The sequence below is a fragment of the Cylas formicarius genome, unplaced genomic scaffold (genome assembly GCF_029955315.1).
Source record: "Cylas formicarius isolate icCylForm1 unplaced genomic scaffold, icCylForm1.1 PGA_scaffold_8__14_contigs__length_24414737, whole genome shotgun sequence".
Taxonomy (NCBI): domain Eukaryota; kingdom Metazoa; phylum Arthropoda; class Insecta; order Coleoptera; family Brentidae; genus Cylas; species Cylas formicarius.
The window spans coordinates 21,825,290-21,849,030 of record NW_026844361.1 but is presented as its reverse complement, the minus strand read 5'-3'; the positions used below and the strand labels follow the sequence as shown (position 1 = coordinate 21,849,030).

Here is a 23,741-nt window from a genome sequence, read left to right as displayed (position 1 = left end):
TATTAAAGTTTATTTAATAATTCACCAATTAATTAATTTTCATCAAATTTTATTTGTGCACTTCATTCATGTCAATGGATTTCAATTCCGCTTCTGAAATGGAGCGCTATGGGCACTTTCGTTATTCTTCCGTGTTCTAATGAAAACAAAACTTTTATTTTTGCTCAAAAACACAAATTTCGTTGAAAACAACTATTGGCAACTGAAGAACATGCAAATATAACCGTAGTTAACTAGCAAGTTAAAATTGTTTTCGTTGGAAGATTCCGAGGCCTAAAAATATATCATCCACCTTAAAATAGTAACAATTAAACTCGAAACCGGGGCGTCGAAAATACCACAAAGAAAAAAATTAAAATCAATAATTTTATTAAACAACGTAACATTTACAAGAGAAAAAAAAAGAGACGAACAGACCTATGGCACGCGCACTCGCGGACTTTACAAACCGTTCAACATTTTCGATTTGGCCTTCAACATATTTTGAATTTCCTTGTTGGCGCTAAGAAAACTCGACCTAATGTTCCGGCGCACGCTCTCGCAGTCCACGTTCAAGCTGAGCGATTCGAGAACGTTCACCAATTCCCGCTCCTCCCACTCGCACGCGAACTTCTCGGTCGACTCACTCACTTTGCCGATTTGGTCTTTTATTTGGTCCACTATCGCGCCCAGCAGGTCCTTCGCTTTCGTATCGGTCGGTTTCCGTTTCCCCTTTTTGGTTGACGCGGGCGGCTTGATCAGCTCGTTGCACATGTGACAGATGACGCACGATATCCCCAATATCTAAACGAATTAATCGGGTAACCGTCAGTCTTCCCAACTGAAATGCTAATTTCGATGCAATACTTAGAAATACAAATTAGGCTGACGTTTCTCGATCTTGCAGGTCCCTTTGAGATATGTTGAATAATCATGTCACTTCCTAATATGCAATTCAATATTTAGCGGATCATTTATCTGATGTTATCGAGGAATTTTTTTCCGGACGTACTTAAAAACGCTAAGGTCGACATTGGAAATTACAGGATTGTCTTGCCGAATATGAGGTTTAAATTTTCAAAAATTGCAATGCAAAAGTGCGTTTATTTTTTTCAAAATCAAATATATCAAAAACGGTTAGACATAGGTATACACGAAACATATTTAGAATCTTAAAACGTAATAACATATGAGACGCAGTGGCAAACAGACACAATCAAAAGCATTGCCGAAGTCGCAAAATAACGTTAAATACCGGTCAAAGTCAACAATTAACTTGAAGTGACCGACCGTGCTGCTGGAGCTCTCTTCTTTCTTTTGAAGATGCCCACTACTGCGTACCTCAGAACATATGCTATTTTAGGGCGATATATATTAATGGGTTGCTTATTTATGAATATTCTCCTTAAATTACGTAAAAGAATAAAAGACAAGTTGATTTTAGAAGATAAATTATAACAGCGATTTTTCCAATTTGGATTATGGTCTACCGTAATCCCAAGAAACTTTGTGCTATCCTTCTTCGGCAGTTCTAATATTTTGAGAAAGTTCGTTTCTTTGCTGGGAACTGTCGAATCGGATGTAATTTGCTTTTGCCGTAAAGAATTTTGGCTGAACCATTACAACAGCTTATCAAGATTTCTGCTTATTTTTTGCTCCCAGTCACATAATCTTGTCAATCTCAATGTCAAGCTTTGACGAAATTTTGTGGTTGTTATGATCGATTTTCAGCATATTGTTCTCTGTTATTGAAATAAGACCATGCGCTGTAGCTCATACTCCATAGTTAGCGAGGTCACAAAAAAATATGCAAAAGGCTGAGGTCCCAACAAACGGCAACATATTAATTTTATTCTTATGGGGCTACAAGTAGAATTCTGGAAGAATACGTTAAATCTCTCGGCAATTGCGTCATTTTCATCTTATTCGAAACTTCATTTCAATATTTTCTGACCAGGTAGTTCTTAGAATTGTTAATGGTGCATATCTAAATCATTAAATAATTTTTTGTGTTCGACAATAATAAAATAATAACATTTAAAACAATATTGTATTACTATGCTGAGGAGATTTTTTTGTAACTTATTAAGTAATAATCACGTTATTTTGTTAATTATAAGACAGGACTAACTTTCACGTCTTTAAGAAGTCCTTATTTGACATCTAACAAGTGTTGTGAGCCATTTTTTTGGTTGTTAATTTGGTCATATAACTTTTCACTGCCGATAATTTAGATTAATCAGAATTGCATTAAAAATAGGTTCATTTTAATAACGTTTCAAGGAAAATTTTAAAATAAAAAAGAAGTAACTTTTTTTAAACAAGCAAGAATTATGTATAAGGGTTGTTGCTTTTTTTGTATTTTTTTTTTGCGAATCATCAGTTCTTTATGTCATTTATTGTTTTTTGAATATATAAAGTGTATTACATTTCCAAGACCCCCTAAAGTGTATATATGCGTATATTATCGTATGTAATTTTTCACCGTCGACAATTTAGATTAATCGAAATTGAAATATATATTTTTTTAAATAACCACCAATCCAAGAAGAAAAGAAGTAAATATTTTGAAAGTTTGTAGAAAAAGGTGTTTTAAAAGGGTCTAAATTGAGTGCCCTGGTTTTTTGCTGCTTTTCATGTTTTTTGGATACAATTACAGATGACAATTCTTGGGTATAATTTCGGAAAAGTATACTTTTATTTATTGGTGAATTCTTTAAAAAGTACAATAAGATATTCAAGGGCAATTAATACGTTAACCCGGCGTATACGAGTACTAACCTCTACTAAATTAACTATGTGCTCCAGCGCTTTCCGTTTCTCCCTAAAATCCGACGATTTATTTAACACTTTTTCCCGCAGGACCTTGCCGACATTTTCGAGTTCCTTTTCGAACTTTGAACACGCCTCTTGGTAATCGTCCGCGCGCTCCGACGCCAGAGACGCGAAAAATTCAAACAAAGACACCAATATCGGCCGGTAACGAGTGTCGACGAAGCTGTGCAGTCGGGAAGGCAACGGATGAACTATCGACTTCTAAAAGAACGAATTATCGGGTCGCATTCCGGCGTGTCGACATTGTTTTCACCTCGTCGACGGGTTTTAAAAGTTCCCCGTCCGCGTTCTCTTCCAGCTGGGTCCACTCTGCCAAAATTTGCCTCAGAACGTCGACGTTCTTCAGTTTCACGCCGTCCACGGATCTGAGGACGTCGACCGCCGCGCCGAACGACCGCAGCGCTTGCGTTCGGAACTCGACAAACGTCAAATCTTGCCGGAACAGTTTTTTGAAACCCTCGTATTCGTCGGGCCCGTTTCCCGCATGGTCGGGTTCCCAATTTACCTGGACCTGCAAATCCCTGTTGTCCCTGCGTGAAACGTTCTTCAAACAGTTAAACCATCCGAGTCGGCCATTTTGACGAAAAAAACGAAACATTTTTCACTGCTTTTTGCTTTAAATACGATTATTTCTAAAAAAAAACTCTGTTCTCTGTTACGTAAACAATTTTTATCTGGTTTCTGTTCTCCCGCGTCTGTTTTCCGTAACGCACCATCGGGAAGTTTTCATCCGTTTTAATGCTAGGCGATGGGGTTTTTTGAACATACAGAATTAAAAAATGCCAACAACAATGTTATTTTATATGGAATTTCAACATTTATTTATGGCGCTCCTTAAGGTACCGAAACATGCAGAAACCTTTCGCCGATATCCTACGTTTCCTATATTAAAAAAAAACCCCAGGGATTGAATTTTATCGTTCCAGCTATAGCAGTTCTGAAGATATTACTGAAGCGTTACGGTACTTTTTACTAACTGTACGATTTATTACGCCAAAACCCTCAAGTCACTGGTTAAAAGAATACTGGCAATATATATATATATATATATATATATATATATATATATATATATATATATATATATATATACACCAAATTGTAAATTCAATACGCGCTGTGTAGCTCTGTGGGTACGGCGTTGTGCGCGACACGAAAGTTATCGGGTTCAAATCGAATTTGCAAGTTTTTTTTTTCTTGAAATATTTAAGTTTATTATATTCTTATGTTGTGACCGCTTAAATTTCGCGAATTATTGTAACCGATATTTTTCAAACCGAAAAACTAAAAATTGTTTTAAATTCAATACATATTACTAAGGAACACGACATTTGAAGATACCGCTTGAAATTTTGCACGCACCAGCTTGATTCCCTAACAAAGCCTATTGAAATTGGATAGGCTGAGCGGTCGAAAAGTATTTAAAATAAAAAAAAATCAAAGATACGAAAGGAAACATTTCCAAAAAACAGTAAATAATAAAAAAAAATACATATTCTTTGAAAATAAACAAGGGCGCGTCGGTAAATCGAAAAAAATGAACACGGGTTCCCCTTTTAATTAAAATTAGTCCCAACTAGAAGTTTCCTTTATTTAAAGTTTTCACATATCGTATAGGATGTTCAGGATATTCGAAGCAATGTTAAAAAGCGTAATGGGTGCCTTAAATTTGCAGCTACCGCCTGATGAAGTTGACGCGATCAAACGTCTCGCAGCATTTTTGTTTAATTTTGAAATTTTTCGCGGTATTTTGGCTTTCAAAAAAAAAAAATTTTTTTTTCGAAAACTATTTTCCCGATAGGCAAAATTCTTTAATCTGAAAACGCGTTAGATTAGCGACTATAATTTTTATTTCAACAACACTTTCGATTATTTGCAGGATTTTTTCTTTATCCATGACAATATATCGGGGCAATATATTATCGTCACCAAGGAAGTCGCATTTCATCTAAGCGGTTTGGGTTACATTTTAATATTTTAAACGCATATGAATTCAGTTGAAATATTTCCAATTAACAATAAGACACCGTGTTACCTTCAAAATTATATTAAAAAAATTTAGGTATATCCATACAAGTCAATACAATAATTATATAAATATTATGTGCAGATATTACAATTGCAAATTAATAAGTATAATAAGTATAAAACAAATGTAACAAAAAGTACATTTTATCGTACGTTTGTTAGCAGCCATTTTACGAAAAATTACAACCAATTTTCGAAATACATTTTTTCTGAGAGCTTTTTAAATAGAGCTTCAAACAAAATCGAATAGAAATTTAAAAATAATAGATAAATCATCCGAAAAAGGGAACCATCTAGAAAATATTTACTTTTCTATGGGAAAATATAGAATAACATTTTAGAGTGAGGCGTAAAAATAAACTAATTGAAATTTTTTATTTTCCACAAGAGATGCATTTTAAACAAAGAATTTCCAAAATAGAAAAATAAATCGTGGGCGCCACCTAAAACAATATAAGACCGGATTGGATTTTTAAATACGCCTTTAAAAGACATTAAAAAATAAAAATTAATTTCTGTAGCGCCTATTGGCTAGATTTATTATTTTACTATAATTATAAGAAGAAAAAGGAAAATGTTTGTAGTTAGCTTGGCATTTTTATGGTGATAAGATATAAGGCATAAGATAAGGTCATAAAAATATTGCCTTTACTTTTTTCCCATTTGGCTTTAATTGTAATTTTTAAACCGACAGAAAATTAAGACTTGCCGACGAAGTCGAGTGAAATAAAAAATCAAACTTAATTAAACCAGAAACATTAGGAAACAAAATTTTGAAAAAAATATTTTCAAAATATTACGATTATAGAATTCATAATGACAACACTCAGGTTTTGGAAAAAAAGTGTATTTTTTATATATTAGTTTTAAACCCAAAAATTTTCCACACAACCTAAAAAGTATTTTGCAAACTCTTTGAAATTGGGAAAATCATTTAGTAATGTGTGAAATGTTTGTGAAATCATAACGTGCTTTCTTGAAGTTTTGAGCATTTTCCATTAATTAAAACAAATTAAAATTCAAAAAAAGTCAATACGTAAATTTTTAGTTATTTGTTTGGACCGTTAACTAATTTTGAGAAATACTATTGTTAAATTAAACGAACTTTATCGACGGGATCTTTAATTTATTTTTTCCTAATATCCATTCAACTCGATGATTCAAAATTATTTCCGCTTCTCACTGTAATTTTTTCATCAACATATTTTAATATTTATCAATTTTGTTTTTTTACTAAATGTCCTTCACATGCCCGTTCCTATGCATAAAATTACGTATTTAAAGTTATACAGATTTAATATAGGAAAAATTGTTCTATTTAAAATAACTGGAAGTGCCCATATTCTAAAAATATCCCGCTGATCGGCCCACTGATTACAGTGTACCCTTAAATTCTCAAATTAATGTTAATTATAGTTGCTACATGCCATGCGATATGTTTTGCGTGATGTACATTTTTACAATTGATACTATTTTTATTTATTAGTTTGTTTACTTATTGAGAAATTAATTTAATTATGATTATTTTAATACTGGCACTGCGACAACTGAAATAGTCTTAAAACAGCACATTTTTTATATACTTTTAATAATTTGTAGTGTACTAATTACTTTTCAAAATCCATAAATGTCTGAAAATCTGCAATCAACATCCACACAACTATAGTGATTTTTTTTATTTCGTTTAATTAAGTAATTTTCTTCAATGGAACGGGTTGTGCTGTGTTATATATTTGGTCATTCATAATTTTGTGTCTATAATTTTTTTTTTTTAAAACACGGTATGATTTCACGGATATCAAAGATATCCCAGTTTTCCTAGAGCCGGAACACCGTGATTTACCTCTCGATCGACGACAAATATGTGAACCCTACAAAACTTACAAATATGACGATTTCCCACCTCGTTCATGGGTGTTCCGAAATAACTGATCATTTGGAAGCCTTTTTCGCGTCCTTTTTGGCGAGTTTATTAGGACAGACGGGCGCCAAGTGGCCCTGCTGGTTGCACACGTTGCACGAAAGCTCGCGCAAACGGCACGAGCTCGTTTGGTGGCCAAATTTTCCGCATACCATGCACTTGGGTTGGGCGCCCGCGTTACCGCCCTTCGCTTGATCCGGCTTGTTCGGCTTCTTCTGGGGCTGCGCCTCCTTTTTCTGCGGCATTTGATCCATGGAGGCCGCCATCTTCGTAGAGGCGATACTCACGACGTCCGCGAATTTACTGTCGATACCTTCTTCGAAAAGTCGATCGCGCACGGGACCTTTCTCGAATCCCACGACGAAACGATCCCTCAGCACCATGTCGATCGCTTCCGCCTCGAATTCGCAAGGCGCGGCTAAACTACGTATCCGGGCTGCCCAATCCGCCACGCTTTCGTTGGCCAGTTTCACGGCATTGTAGAATTTAAAGCGATTAGCGAAGGCGGACTTGGTCGGTTTGAAATGATCGGTCAAGAGTTTCACCAGTTCGTCGTAATCTTTCTCTTCGGGCTTCGACGGCATACAAAGGTTGAACATCAGTTTAAAGCCGTCCTCGTTTAACGAGTTTAGTAGGATCGCCCGCTTTTTTACCGGGTCCGTCGCTGCGTTCGCAGTGAAATAATTCTCCAGGCGGCAAATGAAAATCGCCCAGTCGTCCTTTTTCGGATCGAACTCGCGAATGTGGCCCAGACTAGCGGACATATTTGTTGCGCACGTCACGTAACAATTTCGATTTGAATCGCTCCGTTAGTTTTTGATCGGCGCCGTACTTAGATTTGTTTTTCTTGTAACAGTTGTAACGCGTACGACTGCAAAATGAAAAGCGACCAAAAAACCTCACGAACGTACCTTTTTGAGGTTAGGTGGGGGCACAAATGTTCCCAATGAAAATGGCGTCGAGCAGCGACGGATTTCGAATCACCACAGATTACAACGCGGCGTTGCCAACGTTTATTGGTTTCGAAAGTTATGAGAAAATGTTAAACGCAAAAGTTGTAAAGATTGTTTGGACGCACGATTTAAAATCATTTTAGAGTAAAAGACTTTCCAATGTTTTTACACAGAAAGACAGGTAAATATTGTAAAAGTTAAAATAAATCGATATTAAAAACAGGTATATTTCGGAAAAAATAATAATTCAAATTTCTGTTACGTCATCTTCGAATAATGCAAATATCAAATTTGTTGGCAAGTGTGAACTATTCGGTTTAGGTACGTATTACTATTAATAAAAGAGTATTTTGAAAGGTATTCGAAACAAATTTAAAAAAATATATTAACAATCTTCATAACTGTTCCATTTAAGCTTTTCTTTTCAAAACATAAAAAAAAAAATTCTGAAATGGTCACCAGGGCGCGCACTTATTGATAATAAAGGAATCATTAATACGCTGGATTATTTCTTATGTATTTGGCACAAAGGGGAATTTTTAACCGTGGTCGCCAAACGTACAACGTTGCCAAACTGCTCCATTTATCCATGTCTAAATGTCTAATGTCAATGTCTAAATCGCGGTCATAAAATAAAACTTCAACATTTCCGTAATAAAAAAGCTTCGGAACGATTTCGAAATGTGCAGTAATAAAATTCACATTCCCTTGGTTTTTCTATTTCATTTTTTAACTTGACATAGTTTAGGTTAGGAACTTTACATAATACAAGTTGGCATTATTGTAAGTTAGACTTGGACCTAGTGTTGTGTCAATCGTTCATTTTACGAGGACCGAATCAATAAGTGACCGATTTCGAAAAGGACCGAATCATTTCAATCAATCGTTCATTTCAATACTTTTTGGTGCCAACATAAGCGGCAATAGTCACTGAATCCGAATAGTCCGAACGACCGATTCAGATTCATTTGAATTTGAATTATTGTTGGATCTATATGTTGTGTTTTCTGTTCTAGTTAGTATAATATTTAGCTGTGTTCTTCTTTTTATTTAATCATGATTTAACCTATTGGGTTTTACCAGTAATACATTAATTTGTTAATCTACCAATCGATGTCGCTACTCACTACTATAGAATATTTATAACAATACTTCCGTTTTTTTTTTCGTGGCGTGTCTGAGTCAAGCCTTTAGATCTTAAACCATTCAAATGAATCGTATTCCGGCGAATGTATTCGGTCACTTCAGAACGGTCAGGGCGTCAGCGAGAGCGAACAAAGTGATCGAATCGTTACGAACAAGCGGGATTTGGTCGTTCGATCCCATGAAGTGCTTGAATCAAAGTGACCGAATCAATCGCGATTGACACAACTCTACTTGGACCTAGTAAGTAGTACTAGTAAACTTGATGAATCTTGTTCTTTCTAATTAACATATCACAAAAGTTCAGTCATTTGTCGGTTTAAATTGACAAATAGGTAACAACAAAACATAAACATAATAAACAGTGTAAAAAGTATAGCAGACCATCAGCAAAAACGCTAATGTGATATATAAACAAAAATCAAATTCTCAGAACCTCAAAAAGAATAGTAGTAGTAGTAATTGACAATTTAATATTTTCCTATTGTGATAATGTTAAACGACAACAAAAGGATCGCTTCAATCGTAATAAACTTCAGGAGAAAATATCGACGAAAATAAAACATTTCTTGGAAGAATTTTTAAGTATAAAAAGGGTTATTACAATGGGAAAATGTTAAATTAATTATTTCCGAAACTATAAATTTTCGGATAATATTTTTCGAAATCATTTAGACTCAGTTAATAGGGCGTTATACATTAAAATATATCTAGAATTTTCCGGGGAATCAAAAAACGCAAAATATACAAGATGTCTCACTTAAAACTTAACACCTTGTATATACGAAAAATTAGAAAATCTATATGAAACTATGCAACTTTTTTTTACCATACAAATCACGTTTTTTTACGTGGGTCGGCCAGTATATATTTTTGGATTATACGATTGAGTTTGTCTGGAGCATCTCAATAATAATAGAACACTGTACGGTTGTTTTTAATATTAAATTAGTTGTAACTGGTTGTAATGAGTAATAACCAACAGACAACCGGAAAGAATACTTCTTTTAAGAAATAGACGACGCGCCCTTGACGTATAATTAGCAATCACGCAGAAATATTTTGTGTTGTCAATGAAACACGATAATGCAAATACTTATTGACTATATAAAAAAATACAGTCAAAGCATTCGTCTAATAAACCGCAAAAAGACCGATTTTTTAAATTTATTTTATCGATAAAAATGATAAATTTTTAATTAATCTTTTATGCCCATATACAGGTTATCATTCGGAAAACATCGGGCAAGAGAGACAACTACCGAGGGCTTTAAGAAGACACCTACTTTAATTGCATAACATTGCGGTATGGTAAGAAGTGTGCTGGAATATTCGTCAACAGTTTACAAAATTACGTGGATCCAATCGAGAGCGTCCAATTGCTCTTGATTTTTGTTTCAACAGAAAAAGGACACTGTAACTCTTATAATGAGACAGGGATAAATGGAGAAAACCCACACGGCCACAGAACCATATGAAGAAACAATTATTGTTGTATTTTCACTTAAAACCGGTAACGAAAAAGAATATAAGTACTAATTATGTATGTAGCTTTGATGTCTGTTTTTGTTGCTTGTTTTAAATTAGATATTTTCTTATCCGTTTAAAAAATCATCAAAGACCAGTTAAACGCGTATGACTACTTGTAAATTTTGAAAAACTTCTTAATTCGTCCGTTTTGGGTTAAATTACGTACCTCAAGTTGTTCCACTCAATTTTGCGGTCCAAGGCAGATATGTCGAGGCTATACAAACTGTCGATGGTCGAACAGTCTAACAGACTCAAAAATATCCTGTCTACGACAACGCTGGTGTAGTGAAAGCTGTTGTTCAGTTTCTCCCGAAAGTCCATGAACTCCTCCAATTTTGTGAACGACCCGAATTTATATGAGAAAGTTAGGTGGTCCGTGCTCTGAAACGGAAGAGAAATACCGGTCGTTGTGCAAAAAATTGCTTGATGAGTTGAAAGTGCGGAATTAAGATCAGCGTTAGGTAGCGTTTAAGCCTTTTTAAAAGTGTTGCAGTAAGAGTATGCGTTTATTATTATACAAATACAGCTTTATGGAAGTTTTTTTTCAGTAGGTTTTAAAAAAACATATCCCGACAAAAAACAATAAATTACGATCAAAATCAATGATTCTTCACACCATAGCAATTTACTCTCTCTAACCAACTAAAACCAAAGTCGCAAAAGTCTCTTGTTTTAGTTTTGAATAGGTCACCGATGATATTAGTTTTTTTTTTATTATGCACCAAACAGGGAATTTTCAAAATTGACAGTGTTCAGTACTCAGATAAAACATTTCATTTAATTTGAACCATTTGCAAGGTGTTTAAAAAGTTTCTATTACAGATATTACAGAAACGAAAAAGCGCCTTCGGCATATATTTTAAACTCTTTTGCCAGGCAATTTTTTTCGTCCATATGTAGGGCGTTACGTTTTATTTTAAAACTATTTAAGTGTAATGAAAAAATTGCATTAGACACAGTTTTCAACAAACCCATCTACTGAAGTTAATTTTTTCCATATCAACTATTTTCTTAAATTTAGTTAAGAAAAACGATAGGGGTGGTCCAATTTATTCGCCTCTAGTCGCTTAAAAAAACATGCAAAATAAGTTAAGTAGAGCAAATTTATTTTTTTACGTTTCAATTTCAATGGTTAATTTATTATCAATAGCAAGTGCGACCTTTTAATACGCCAAACGGTACGAGTATATAATTTTTTGGAGTTTTAACGTTGTCTATAAATTGTATAAAAGCAAAAGTAAATACTTTATTAATTTTATTTTTATATAATATTTTTTAAATAAAAGTAATGTTTTTAGTTTGATAAAATCTTGTCGGTACAACAGGCGCCAAAATGGCCGCTCCATGAACGGGGGCAAATTCGAAGCCCGTACTTTCTAGCGTTCGTGCGTCCGTCGAGGAGAACAAAGGACGGACGATCTTTTACCACTTACGTCTTTGTAATTCGAAGAGAAGAACTTGAGGGTGGTGTCGAAGTGGATGACGCACAACGAGAACAAGCCGGTGGTGGTCAACCGGGCGCAATGGACGTAACCCAGCGAGTCCAGCTGGAGGTGTTTGATGTCCAAAGCGAGGGCGACGTTGTTCGCGTTCACGCTGTCCCCTAGGACGTGGTAAAACTTGAGCAGCAGCAGTTTCGCGTGGAAATTGCTCGGCGAGTTTTGCAGCAGGCTTTCCAGCAGGGCGGCGGCCGCCGCTAGCACGTCCGAATTCGCCTCCTCCACGGACAGGTCGTACAAGATGTGGGCCGCCAACAAAGCGTAATTATCGGACGGGCCCAGGTCCGTGACGGGCAAGTCTAGAATCGATACGGACTTGCGGGAACTCCGGGATTGATTAGTACTTGGAAGGAATTAAGAAGCGTCCCGCTTTGGATGGTTTTAAGAAGTGCCCAGGAATGGGGTTTTCCTCGTTAAGTAAAACCAAACCTACCGAAAAAGCCCGGAGTTGCTATATTTTAGAAATGCTCAAAGCAAGCCTAATAAAAGTTACATATCAGGGTTTGCGAATTTCAGGAGAAAACCAACTACGCCACTGAATCCCACGTAAAAACCCTATCTAAATCAACTTTTTCAATAAATTAACGCGCAACGGAGCCCAAAAGGTCTCTAAAAATTGCAAAATTTTCAAAATCACCCTGCATCTAAAAATCCACGATGGTGGCCATTTCCGTTCGTGCCACGTTTCATCTGAATTTAAAAAAAAATCAGTTTGGTTCGTTAGACCATCAAAAACGGGACACACTGTATAGAGTGAGCAAAATAAACGACGTATGCGGCTGTATCTCAGAAACCACGAATTGTAGAGATGCGGGAAATAATCTTCAAGTACATATATTTGCCGCTAGGGCACGTTATAGCTACGCTCTAATCCCTATCAAAGTCTGCATCACTATTAATTGTGGAGATCAAATAAGGGTGGATAGGAAGAGTCTCATTGATTGAATTTATTCTTTTTTTTTTTTTCAAAGAAACACTGCTGCCAGAAACCGCTGTAATACTAACGGCGAGAGGTCAGCAAATTTGATTTACAAACAACTTTTTTTTTACTTTTACAATGTTTAACGAATCTCTTTCAGCTTAAAGCTTCATATCACTACCTGTTACCAAGTACAGACTAATTTTAATTGTAAAGCTAGACTACTAGCGTTTAACTGTGACAAGCAACTATCAAAGACAAAGGAGACACTTGCCAAAAGAAGACTATTTTCACATACATATGGACTTCCAAAACGTAAAAAATGTAATAGGACTGGCAAGGTCTAGCTTACACCTACTACTACTACTATATAAGCAGGTAGAGTATAGAAATAGCGCCCTCTATGGGCATAAATATGAACTTGAAAATGATTTCCAGCACTTTGGTTAAAAAAAATTTAATCTATGCCCGCCGTGTCGCTCTTCACTCTGCGGTTTACCCCATCATTTCCCACCTTTGCCGTAGGTCTGGTAACCGTGTTGATAATGCAAAATTAGGGCGGTTACGAGGGCGCGGGAGTGCTCGGCAGAGAGGTGTTTATGCGCCCCGCACAGCCTGGACAGTTGGATTGCGCCGATGTGACGCTGCATCTGGTCGATCTTGATAAAAAATTTCCAGAAATCAAACTCAGAAAAAAAAAATCAAATTCTTTTTTTTTTCAGCAACAGCTAAATCGAGTAGGGCGCTAGTAAAACCACTTTAAAAGTGTTAGTGGAGTTTTTCCACTTACTTGTCAATAGGTCAATAAATGAGACATTCTTCGTTCCTCAGAACTGTGAAAATGTCTTTTTTTAAACTTTTTTTATTTCCACTCCAATATCAAAGTACCCAATTGAACTAACAACATTATTTTTTTTATTTTAAAACATGTGAAGAAAATGATCACTATGTAAAAAAAAATGGTGAATGAATTTTTATACATTGATTGAAATACATAATTAGAAATTATTACTTATTCTTTTGAGAAATTCTAGCCTATTTTAAAAAAATTCTACCTCATGTTACTTGTGTTTCGGATATCATGACTCGCTTTTCAAAAAATCTGATATGTCTTCCAGCATTCTTACTTACTTTTCAGAAATTCTACTTAAGGCAGATATTACTTATTCCTCAAAAACTGGCCTAACTAAAGCTAAAACCTATATTTTATGTTTGGTCGCTTCTCAGCGCTTTCGTATTTTATATAAAAATATATATCTTTATAAATAAAAAATTTACCATATTTGTACACAGTCAAAAGCACATAAATTACGGCAAATCTTGTTATTTTAGAAGAACCAGACAATTCCCACAATACCACATAGATCAGTGAACGGTTTAAAAACTATCGATTTCCTTCGGTAAAGATAAACATTTTAATTAAATATGGGCTGTTGGTTGAGATACTAACTGGCTAGTTTACAAACTATTTCCGTTCATGTTAATATCGTTTTGAAACTGCCCTGTATACAGCATTAAAAAAATTGTTGTTTCTAAACAACTTTTTTTTAAATAAAAACATATTTTTGAAAACAAAATGTTTTTTAAAACAAACGTTCTTTAGCGACGACTAATACTAACACCTAATTTAAAACAATTAATATAATTACCGTGTACGTCAAAAAATACATACAAGCAGTGTTGGATGGTATACAAGCCATCTAAAATTTTAGGCAATATAAAAGAAATGACAAAAAAAATGCACACTTACCTCAGAAAGCACGTAAAATAAGTTTAGTAGAAAAACTTCATCAAAACCATGCATTGATTATATTAGATTCAGAGTACATTTATCAATTTCAGATGCCATATCGAGCATTTGACATGTGAATGACCATAATTTGAGGAATAACTGTAAATACTTCGTCTTATAGAACATCATCCTGGGAGAATTTTCTGCAAGTCCGCGTATGTAACTCAGCGTTAGGTCTGCACTTTAGAACTCCTTAATTTGAAACATCGCTCGGTAATTTCTTATTTGCAATCTTACACCATAAACAATCAAACTATCCATAAATTACAATAGAAAATTGTAAACCAACTTGACCTAATTGCATAGATCTCGTAACAGACGTGATTTTGGTCAGTTGACCGAGGATCAAAATTACACGATCTCAGATTAGGAATTTGAAAATATACAATTTAAATTTCAATGAAAGATAGGAGAGAATTAATACGCCCGCTAATAAGGTGTGCGGTGAAGAAATGCCATTTAATTTTATTATTTGCGGAGGCGACATTTTTCGCGTGACATCTGTGTTTAAAAAGACGAGGAAATTTACGAAACACAAACTGCGGCACACTGTCGCCAGAGAGCGTTGCGGTAAGCTTATGCACAACACGACTTTCATTTTAATGCAGTGAAACGAGAGATTGCAAATAGTCGTTACCGGTTGCTAGAGTTATTTTTTTCCTTTATAAGTTTTGAATAGCTTAGCCGTCGTTATGACCCTCAAAATTAGTAAGCGAGATGAAAATATCTGTGTAATTTTTCTTAGTGTTTTTTATAGAATATTTACATAATCATGAACATACATCATTATAAACACTTGCAGCGTGGCAATTTTGTCATTCCCGCAAGCGGAAGCTTTGCGGAACAATGCATTCTAGCAAGGAAAAAAGAAGATTCGTTAGTTCCAGCAAAGAAGACACAGGTTAGTCTTATTTAAATAGTTTTCGATAAGTGCAAGGGACCTTTACAATCTCAAATTAAACGAATTATATTAGTGACATGTTTCATTTTGATTTTTTTGGGTTTTAAGATATAAGGCTTAACAGATACTTTGTCTTCTCTGTCCCACTAAAAAAAAATAGTTTCAAATGTATTTTTTATGTATAATTTCCACTGGATATTTCTAACTTACCTAAAAAAAAACAAAACTTAGTTGTAATAAGCTTTTAATTTTGCTTTAACTGAGTTTAAAGATCAATAAATGAAGCTTTACTTACGGGATTATAGACAGCATTGTTTGTTCTAGCAATACCTACATGGATATTGTATAATGAATGTATAGACTAATATATATTGCTTCATCACCAGAAGAAGTCCTATAATCCAAATCGTAGAGGGTATTTAGAGCATTTTTCTGAAGCACTTGTATTTTATTGAAGTTTTCTACAAGTACACCATTGCAAATTTTTCTTTAGTTAGAGTTATCTCAAACACAAATCAAAACTGTAAAAACAGATTCACCTCGTTTTAATGACAGAAAAATACAAAGTAATAATTATGAACTCCACAACCTCCAAAAATTATATTCATTAGTTTGAATTACATAAACAAGATGCATCACAGCACAGCAGCACCATTAGTTGAATTTTCCACAAGATTAATAAAACTTATTGCTTTTAAACCTAGATATGTTATAAGAATTTGATCGAACTTATTAACGAAGTTAAAGATTGAACTGAGGAGACTTTTACTTGATGAAAATCCATTTATCAAAATAAATAAGAACTAAAAGTTCGGATTTTCACGAAATTATATATTTTGACATGACAATTGTTTCGACAACACCGTGTCTTTATCATTTTTAACACATTTGATAAAGACACCGTGTTGTCGAAACAATTGTCATGTCAAAATATATAATTTCGTGAAAATCTGAACTTTTAGTTCTTATTTATTTTGCAGTTAAAGATATTAAAATTCCTCCTGATAGACAATATTATTACCCAGAGACAAATGAACCTCATTATACAGACAACTAGCCTACTCTCTACATAAATAGTATTATAGTAGCCTGTGGAAGTTTCTTAAAAAAAAAACTACAGTCGTTTTTGAGTCATATTAAGAGATTTAAAACAAAACAGCAGCGGCCCTAGTAAAGATCCCTGAGGCACTCCCCAAATTTGTTGGTACAGTCTCACTTTTTGAGTGCATGATCGCAAACATATTTCCATTGTTTTTAATACATAACAATAATAATCTTCCATTCTTGGATATTATTAATAGAAAATCAAACCTAACATCCGAGATCCGCCCCCTTATCCTATTGCCTACTTAAATTTGAAGCAGGATTTTTAACGCTTGACTCGTACGCTTATTGGTCTAAGCTCGTTACATCTTTTGGCGCCAGATTTTTTAGATAGGGGGAACAAATAAAGACGTAAACCAATCCTTTCGAATCTTACTTGTTTCGTGTAACCCAGCCTGAGGGAAAATAAGTGACAAACTTACTGATAAAGAAGACGAAGTGTCTAAAAGAAATTGCATAACTTTAGTCAGTACATTAACGTATTCGCAACAATCATAGAAAAAAGGATAAGACGTGAAATAGAACCTATACTCTCGGAAGTACCTGGCTTCAGAAATTGAAGATCAAGGAAATTACTAGACGCATGATAGAGAGCAAAAAGAAAGCATATAGATATGGACAAGGAAAAATATGGAAATGTCCAAGGTTAGCAATAAATTAATTAATTAATGTAGCAAAAAGTCTGTATAGAACAAGAAACTGCGCAATTTAAGGGGTTGGACAAGGCGAAAGCATAAGCCCTTTGTTATAATAAAATAATTAAAATTGCAAAACAAAAATTGTGGGCCTTAGAAAAGCAAAGCCTAGAAAGAGAGAGATGTAGGAAATTTTTTAAGGAAACAATAGACAACTGAAATGAAGCAAAGCAAATCGCACCGGACCAGAAGAAATTGAAGCAGTTGATAAATATTTGATGATAATGTAGAGACATTATGCAGCACGCAGAAAGAAGTCTTTGATTTCATCCGATTTTCCATATACTTTTTATAAGCCATCATATTATTATTCTGCAACACTCGGGTTCTGTTGAGTATTGTACTTGGATATTAGAGTGGAAATATTAAAAACCAAGATTTTTTTAAATATAATTTTTTTAAACAAATACGATATTATCGACTATACAGAATCGGTTTGACTTTGTTTCAAGGTGATTAAAAAAAAACGACACTCATTATGCCCATTATTTACTCGCCCACATCTAACGCGAACATGAAAATGTATCCCGTCGACCTCAGAAAAAGAAGATCTTACCGATTGCGGTATGCCGGTGGTACTAATACCGGCCTCTTGAACGAATTTCGGCGCCAGCTCGTATTTCTGATTGTCGGTGAGTAGCTTCAAATAGATCCTCAGGTCGGACACGCAGCACGGCTTGTGCCCGAATTTTCGAAAATATTCTATGAACAGTTCGTTGACGTCGCCCAAGATGTCTTCGATTTTCTTGTTTTTCTCTTGTAGTTTTGAGCAGAGTTCGAACCTCGCCAAATACGCACCTCTCAGGTCGAAACCTGTGGTCATCAATACATACACTGCCCGTCAAAAAATTCGACCACCATAAAAATTTGGATAAGTTTTATGGTTTATAACTTTTCTATTTTTTTTTTAATTGTTTTTTTTTTAACTTAAGTAACTAATTTTCTTTGCTCTGGGTAGTACCATACAGGTTAATTCAAAATGTTGTCGGTAAATTCATTTTTATTATTTTTTGTTTTTTTAATGGCTAATTGTCTCCGTTTTGGCAGTGACATACAAGATAAATCAAAATATTTTTTGTAGTAACTAACACCCTGAGGGGGAAAATTTGCTTTACAAACTGTTTGCCGTGATTTTTGTGTATTCCAAATCTTTGCCTTTTTGAATAATAACATTATCTCCGTTTTTGTATGAGATCTCAATTTTGTTGTATTTTTTGCCGCAGGCGTAGGTGGAATATATACTTCCATAACAAGAAGCAAACTTATTTACGAAAAAGAAAATGCAACAAATACGAAATTATACTAAATAAAAAAAAAGCAGTAATTGTACATATACATCTAAGTATTGTGTTTTATTGTAAGTATTTTCAAAATTATTAATATTTTTGGATCTCTTTTGAATCTCGTGAAAAAAGACTGACCACAAAACGCGGTTATGACAGATACCACTGTCAAAATCTTAAAACGGCAATACCAATTTTGAAAACCAATTGAGTTAAATGTATACGTAGTAATAGTTGGTTGGTAGGCCTTAGAGGGCGATAGAACCAAATGATGGAAAATATGAAACAACAAAATAACCTTTTGATACTTATGTTTCATGCGATTACCACGAGCCAAAGGTGGTAAAAAAACAAAAAACAAAAATGCAATACAAACTATTATGTAGATATAGAAGATTCTCTAGAACTGAAACTGTAAAATATATATTGTTTATGCGTTATATATATATATATATATATATATATATATATATATATATATATATATATATATATATATATATATATATATATATATATATATATATATATATATATATATATATATATATATCGGAAATTTTTGCTCATAACTGAGCTTCTAATTAAAATAGACAGCTCAATTGATAGCCGAAGACCCAAGCATCAAAGTCATAATTATTATTTTGAAAAAGTGTGAGTGAAAAATAGCCATTGTTCACGAAAATATATGAAGTCATTTGTTTGCAATTTTATTATGCTGCCAATAATGGCTAACTGGCATTCATGTTTAGTTTTTACCGATATATGTTAAAAAAAATGCGGTGCAATCTTTTTTTTTAATTTGTCTTTGAAAACAAAACTGGTTTTTTCAAAAATTTTCATTCTTAAATAGCCCGCAATATTAAACTAATAGAACGCTAAAATTCTCGTTAAAAAAAAAAAAGTCTAAACTTTGCGGAGCACTTACTATTATAAGACCCGCCTTCTATCGCGGCACAAATAAACTCGTGACATCTCTCTGGCGTATTGTCGACGTACTCTTCGATGATCCTCTCCACGTCCACTCCCCTTTCGATGACTTCAAATACCGATCGAATATACACTTTCCACGTGGCCCAGACTTCAAAACTAAAAAAGGTTCATTAAACGATTAAATGATGCACAAATTCTGCTTAATCTGTACTTAATATTAAAACTCGTTAGGTTTGGATGCCTAAAAAATAACTTAATGAGTTTGCGAAACTTTTCTTCATTCAAATTTATTACTTTGTGTAAAAAACATGTAAGATTAAAGATACTACCTAATACCTGAAGTGATGCTTAAAATATACAGCAGAATCTTTAGCGTGTCAATAGAGAAATGGATAACTTATTTTGCTTATTTTAAGAAAACTTTGTCTGAATGTATATCTTAAACGTTATAAAATGCAAGGATGTATTACATTTCACCTCACTGTCTTGCCATCTTTTTCGCGGTCTTTTTCTTTTACGTCATGTGTTGATTCCAATATATCTTGGATGTACTATTAATCTATACATGTTTTATACATTCTCGTTTTCATATCTCTACCCTAAATGCTCCTGCATTGGTTCCTGTTTTCCTTTCTTTATTGGCGTCCCTTGGTATACGTCGTTGTTACATCAACTGAACATTGTTCCTTGTTCCTGTATTTATCTTTATTTCTTTAATTTTAATTTTTATGGAGCAGTTGTACTTTAGTTCTTATTTTTTCGAATACATACATGAACTCTTCTGCTATCTGTTGTTGATCTATTATTTCTAAATCCTTGCTAAATTATTGTTCTTAGATATTGTGCTATGATTTTGGTAAAATTTACGGATATAGTATCTCCAGCAGTGTAGTTTGATGGGTTTCCCTTATCGCTTTTTAAAATATTATTGTTCAACATCACTTCTTCAAAGTTTTTATTATTTCCTTTATTAACTTTGATCCTGTATTTATTTTGTTCATATTTCCTAAGAACTTCACATATGTGGTCAGTGATGTTTTGAGAAGGAAGGACCACAGTGACGAGTGTTCTTTGGGTGGCTGGGGTGTATCGAAAGGATAAATATATCTATTAGTAGAGAGAAATGATTGGGTTAGGTGTGATTTTCTGTGAGATCAGAACATTCAAGCATATGGAAGATTATAGAAGACGTTGAGAGTTTTTGGGTAATCTGGGTTTAATATTATATTTCTCAAAAACTTTGGGTGTTTTTAATGTAAGGAAGGGCCGCAGTGGCGAATTTCGGGTTGCTTTGGGAGGTATATATCTAATGTGGAAATTATTTGTCAAAAGAGCAGATGTTAGGTGTTCTATCTCAACCGCAATCACTGGGGTTGAGATAATTTTGTGACTCTTAAGCATGGTTGATTATTAGTCTTGTTTTTTAAATAAATTATGTTTCAGACAAGTGTTTTCCAATTAAGATGAGATTTGATTCCAGATTCTTAGATTTTAACATGCCTCAAAATTACCTTTCCCAAAATCCAACAAAATGTCCAAAAAAATAACTTCGTTCCGCCAGCAGTTTGCACGTTGAAGAAAAAACGTAAAAATGCGCAAAAAGTTAATTACCTTTCGCTTAAAATTCCTTTCGATATCAAATTTACCGTCGACCATTTTTCCATTTTTTGAAAATACGTCGACCGCATCTGCGGCACGTTGGCGCACTGCAGTTTTTCCCCTAAAGGACCATCCAATATGGTGATAATTTTTTTGTATTTCTTTTGCAAATCTAGCACCATGATGTATAGATCGACCTGAAGGAGATAGGATTGTTAAAATGTCGGAAAAAAATCGAACCCGTCTCTCCCCCACCTCTTGTTCTGCGTCGATTTTGTCCTCGTCCACCAACTTTTCCATCATTCGTTCCGCGAGGGTCAACAGTAGGTCCCTCTTCTGCTTGTCTTTTGCTCCTAAAGTGACGCACGTTAATAATCCATTTCTTTGATTGTATCAATAGTGATAGTTAAACGTTTACTGACCCAAGTTGAAGAGTTTTTATAATAACGTGGTGTGTTATATACACTTTTTTAGATGTCTTGGCTTTAAGTATTTTTTATACCTTTTTATGACAATTCCTACACAAAATGTAAATTTTGACTTATTTAAATAAACTGAGTTGAACCGAACAACAGGTAAAAAAGTTACAATAAATAAGCGTATCAATCTCAAAAAAAAATTACAAAAATTTATTCATCCAAAGTTTATTGATATGTACTTTAGAAACGCCTTTCAATTTTTGGGGTTTAGGTAAGTGCCACGTGTGCTTCTTTTTTAAAATAGTGTCCCGTCATTTCCGTTTCAACCGGAAGTTACCTATCAAACAAAGCAAAACGAATTTTTTTTTTCAAGATCTAACCAAAACTAATCGTTTGCTCGCTCCGGCGATTCAAAAAATCCATAACATTCAGGGTGTGCCATTTAAAATAAATGGTATTTACTCCAAAATCTATATGAAAAACCCTAATCACGCAACAACACAATTTTAATTGTTAAAACTCTCCCGCGACCACAAGATTTCACAGATTATATTATTATAAATCCATGTTCAACATTTGGTTTATTTTTTTTTTTCTTCAATTTTAATGAAGTAATTTTCTTCATAGAAAGAACGTACATTTACTAAGGAATTTTAATATTTATAAATATGGACTTATAACAAATATAATAATTAAAAAAGCACTGAAAGTAAATAGTTTTCAACTTTTTTAATACCTTATCTCAGGTCTTTTAACTTATAACCTTAAAAATGTACAACAACAAACTGTCAGTTATCAAAATTGGTTAGTATAAATGACATATTGCTATTTTTTTTAGTTTAATTTGCTTAAGATACCAGATTAATGGAAAGTGTTAAAAAAAAATATCAAAATTTTAGAAAAATATGATTTTACAATTATGTCACAGGTTTCACAAATCTGGTACCCCAACTTTCAAGTGTGATTTTACTTCTCAATTTAAACTAAAGAAGAAAAAAACTAAAGAATCAAAACTTATTTGTGTTTATTTTACCTTCGCCCCGAGTTGCCTGTAACACAATACTCATAACATTCCAACAGTAGTAAGGATTTTTCGGTTTCTGTTTGTACAATACCATCGCGCTATGCTGCTGAGCCTTAAAATCACTTATCCGGACATAACTCATGAATAGGTGTGTATGCAGTTCTTCATTCGAAGGTTCTAACTTCACTGCATTCTCATATATTTTGCAAACTTTTTCAACTAAAAAAATAATGCAGTACGGTTTCCAAAAAGGAAGGGATATGTTGCATACGTTGTTGCATTTCCCTATAGCACAGTGTCATAGCTTGTAAAGTGGCTTCATCGGTCGGCTTATCGCTAACTAATGCGTCCAAAATCCCATTCGACTCTGACTCTTTTCCCATGCGCAGCAGAGTCAGCGCTTTCAAAGCTTTCGCACAATGAAGATTGGGGGTCTTTTTTAGTACTTTTTCACATTCCTGCAAGGCTTTTTTATTGTTGCCAGCATCCAGCCAATCTGAAAAAAATGTACCGCGTAAATAAAATTGATCACCTATTGGCCTGTTAATGTACCGTAAATGGGACGTAGACGCCTTTCCAGTACCGATGTATCAGTATTATGCACGTGCCGAGACATTATTTTCTTAAATTAACGCAGGTTAGGAATCAAATACAACTGTTTTTCTGCTATTCAGCGTTTTAAATTAATTTTATTAATAGACTATAACGCCAAAAAAATCATGGTGTGTAATAACTGTCTAAATTTCGATAGGTATTCTTAATAATTTAACGGAAAAACAGTTCGGCAAAAAATGTTTACCAAAAACGAAAATACCACAGAATATCTATTTCTTCCTCTTTCCGTTTCAAACATAGTTTGGCCAAATTCATCAGGGTAACTCGCTATTCTCGGTTGCCACTTACCAATTATTTTCACTTCTATTTGTGATGTGATATTTTCAGATTGACAAACTTTTGCAGTTTAAACAAGAGAATAATATTTTTCAAAGAAACTACCACAACCTAATGAAACTGACAGTTTCGCTCAAGCTTTGAAGAAGCGAACAGGATGATTGTAGAATAAAAGAAAGGGAAAAGAAAGATTCTAGGATCCTTGTGTGTTGATTACAAAAATCCGCTGTTTTCGGTTAAAACAAAGTTGTTAGTTAATGGTGTCTAGTTAGTGGCTCTGGGCTCATTATTTC

General features: G+C 34.0%; 1 protein-coding gene across 1 annotated transcript; it reads right to left on the bottom strand.

Moving 5' to 3' along the window:
* Nucleotides 1–366: 366 nt before the first annotated feature.
* On the bottom strand, nt 367–23,361 carry LOC132706283 (phagocyte signaling-impaired protein). Its single transcript, XM_060677533.1, has 13 exons — nt 23,110–23,361; nt 22,829–23,053; nt 22,567–22,776; nt 21,370–21,467; nt 21,127–21,311; nt 19,511–19,671; nt 17,856–18,112; nt 13,322–13,466; nt 11,823–12,187; nt 10,556–10,770; nt 3,068–3,344; nt 2,761–3,015; nt 367–783 (listed from the first exon to the last, which is right to left on the bottom strand). The coding sequence occupies exons 1-13, from the start codon at nt 23,171–23,173 to the stop codon at nt 442–444; spliced, it is 2,799 nt and encodes a 932-aa protein (XP_060533516.1). The 5' UTR covers nt 23,174–23,361; the 3' UTR covers nt 367–441.
* Nucleotides 23,362–23,741: the final 380 nt, after the last annotated feature.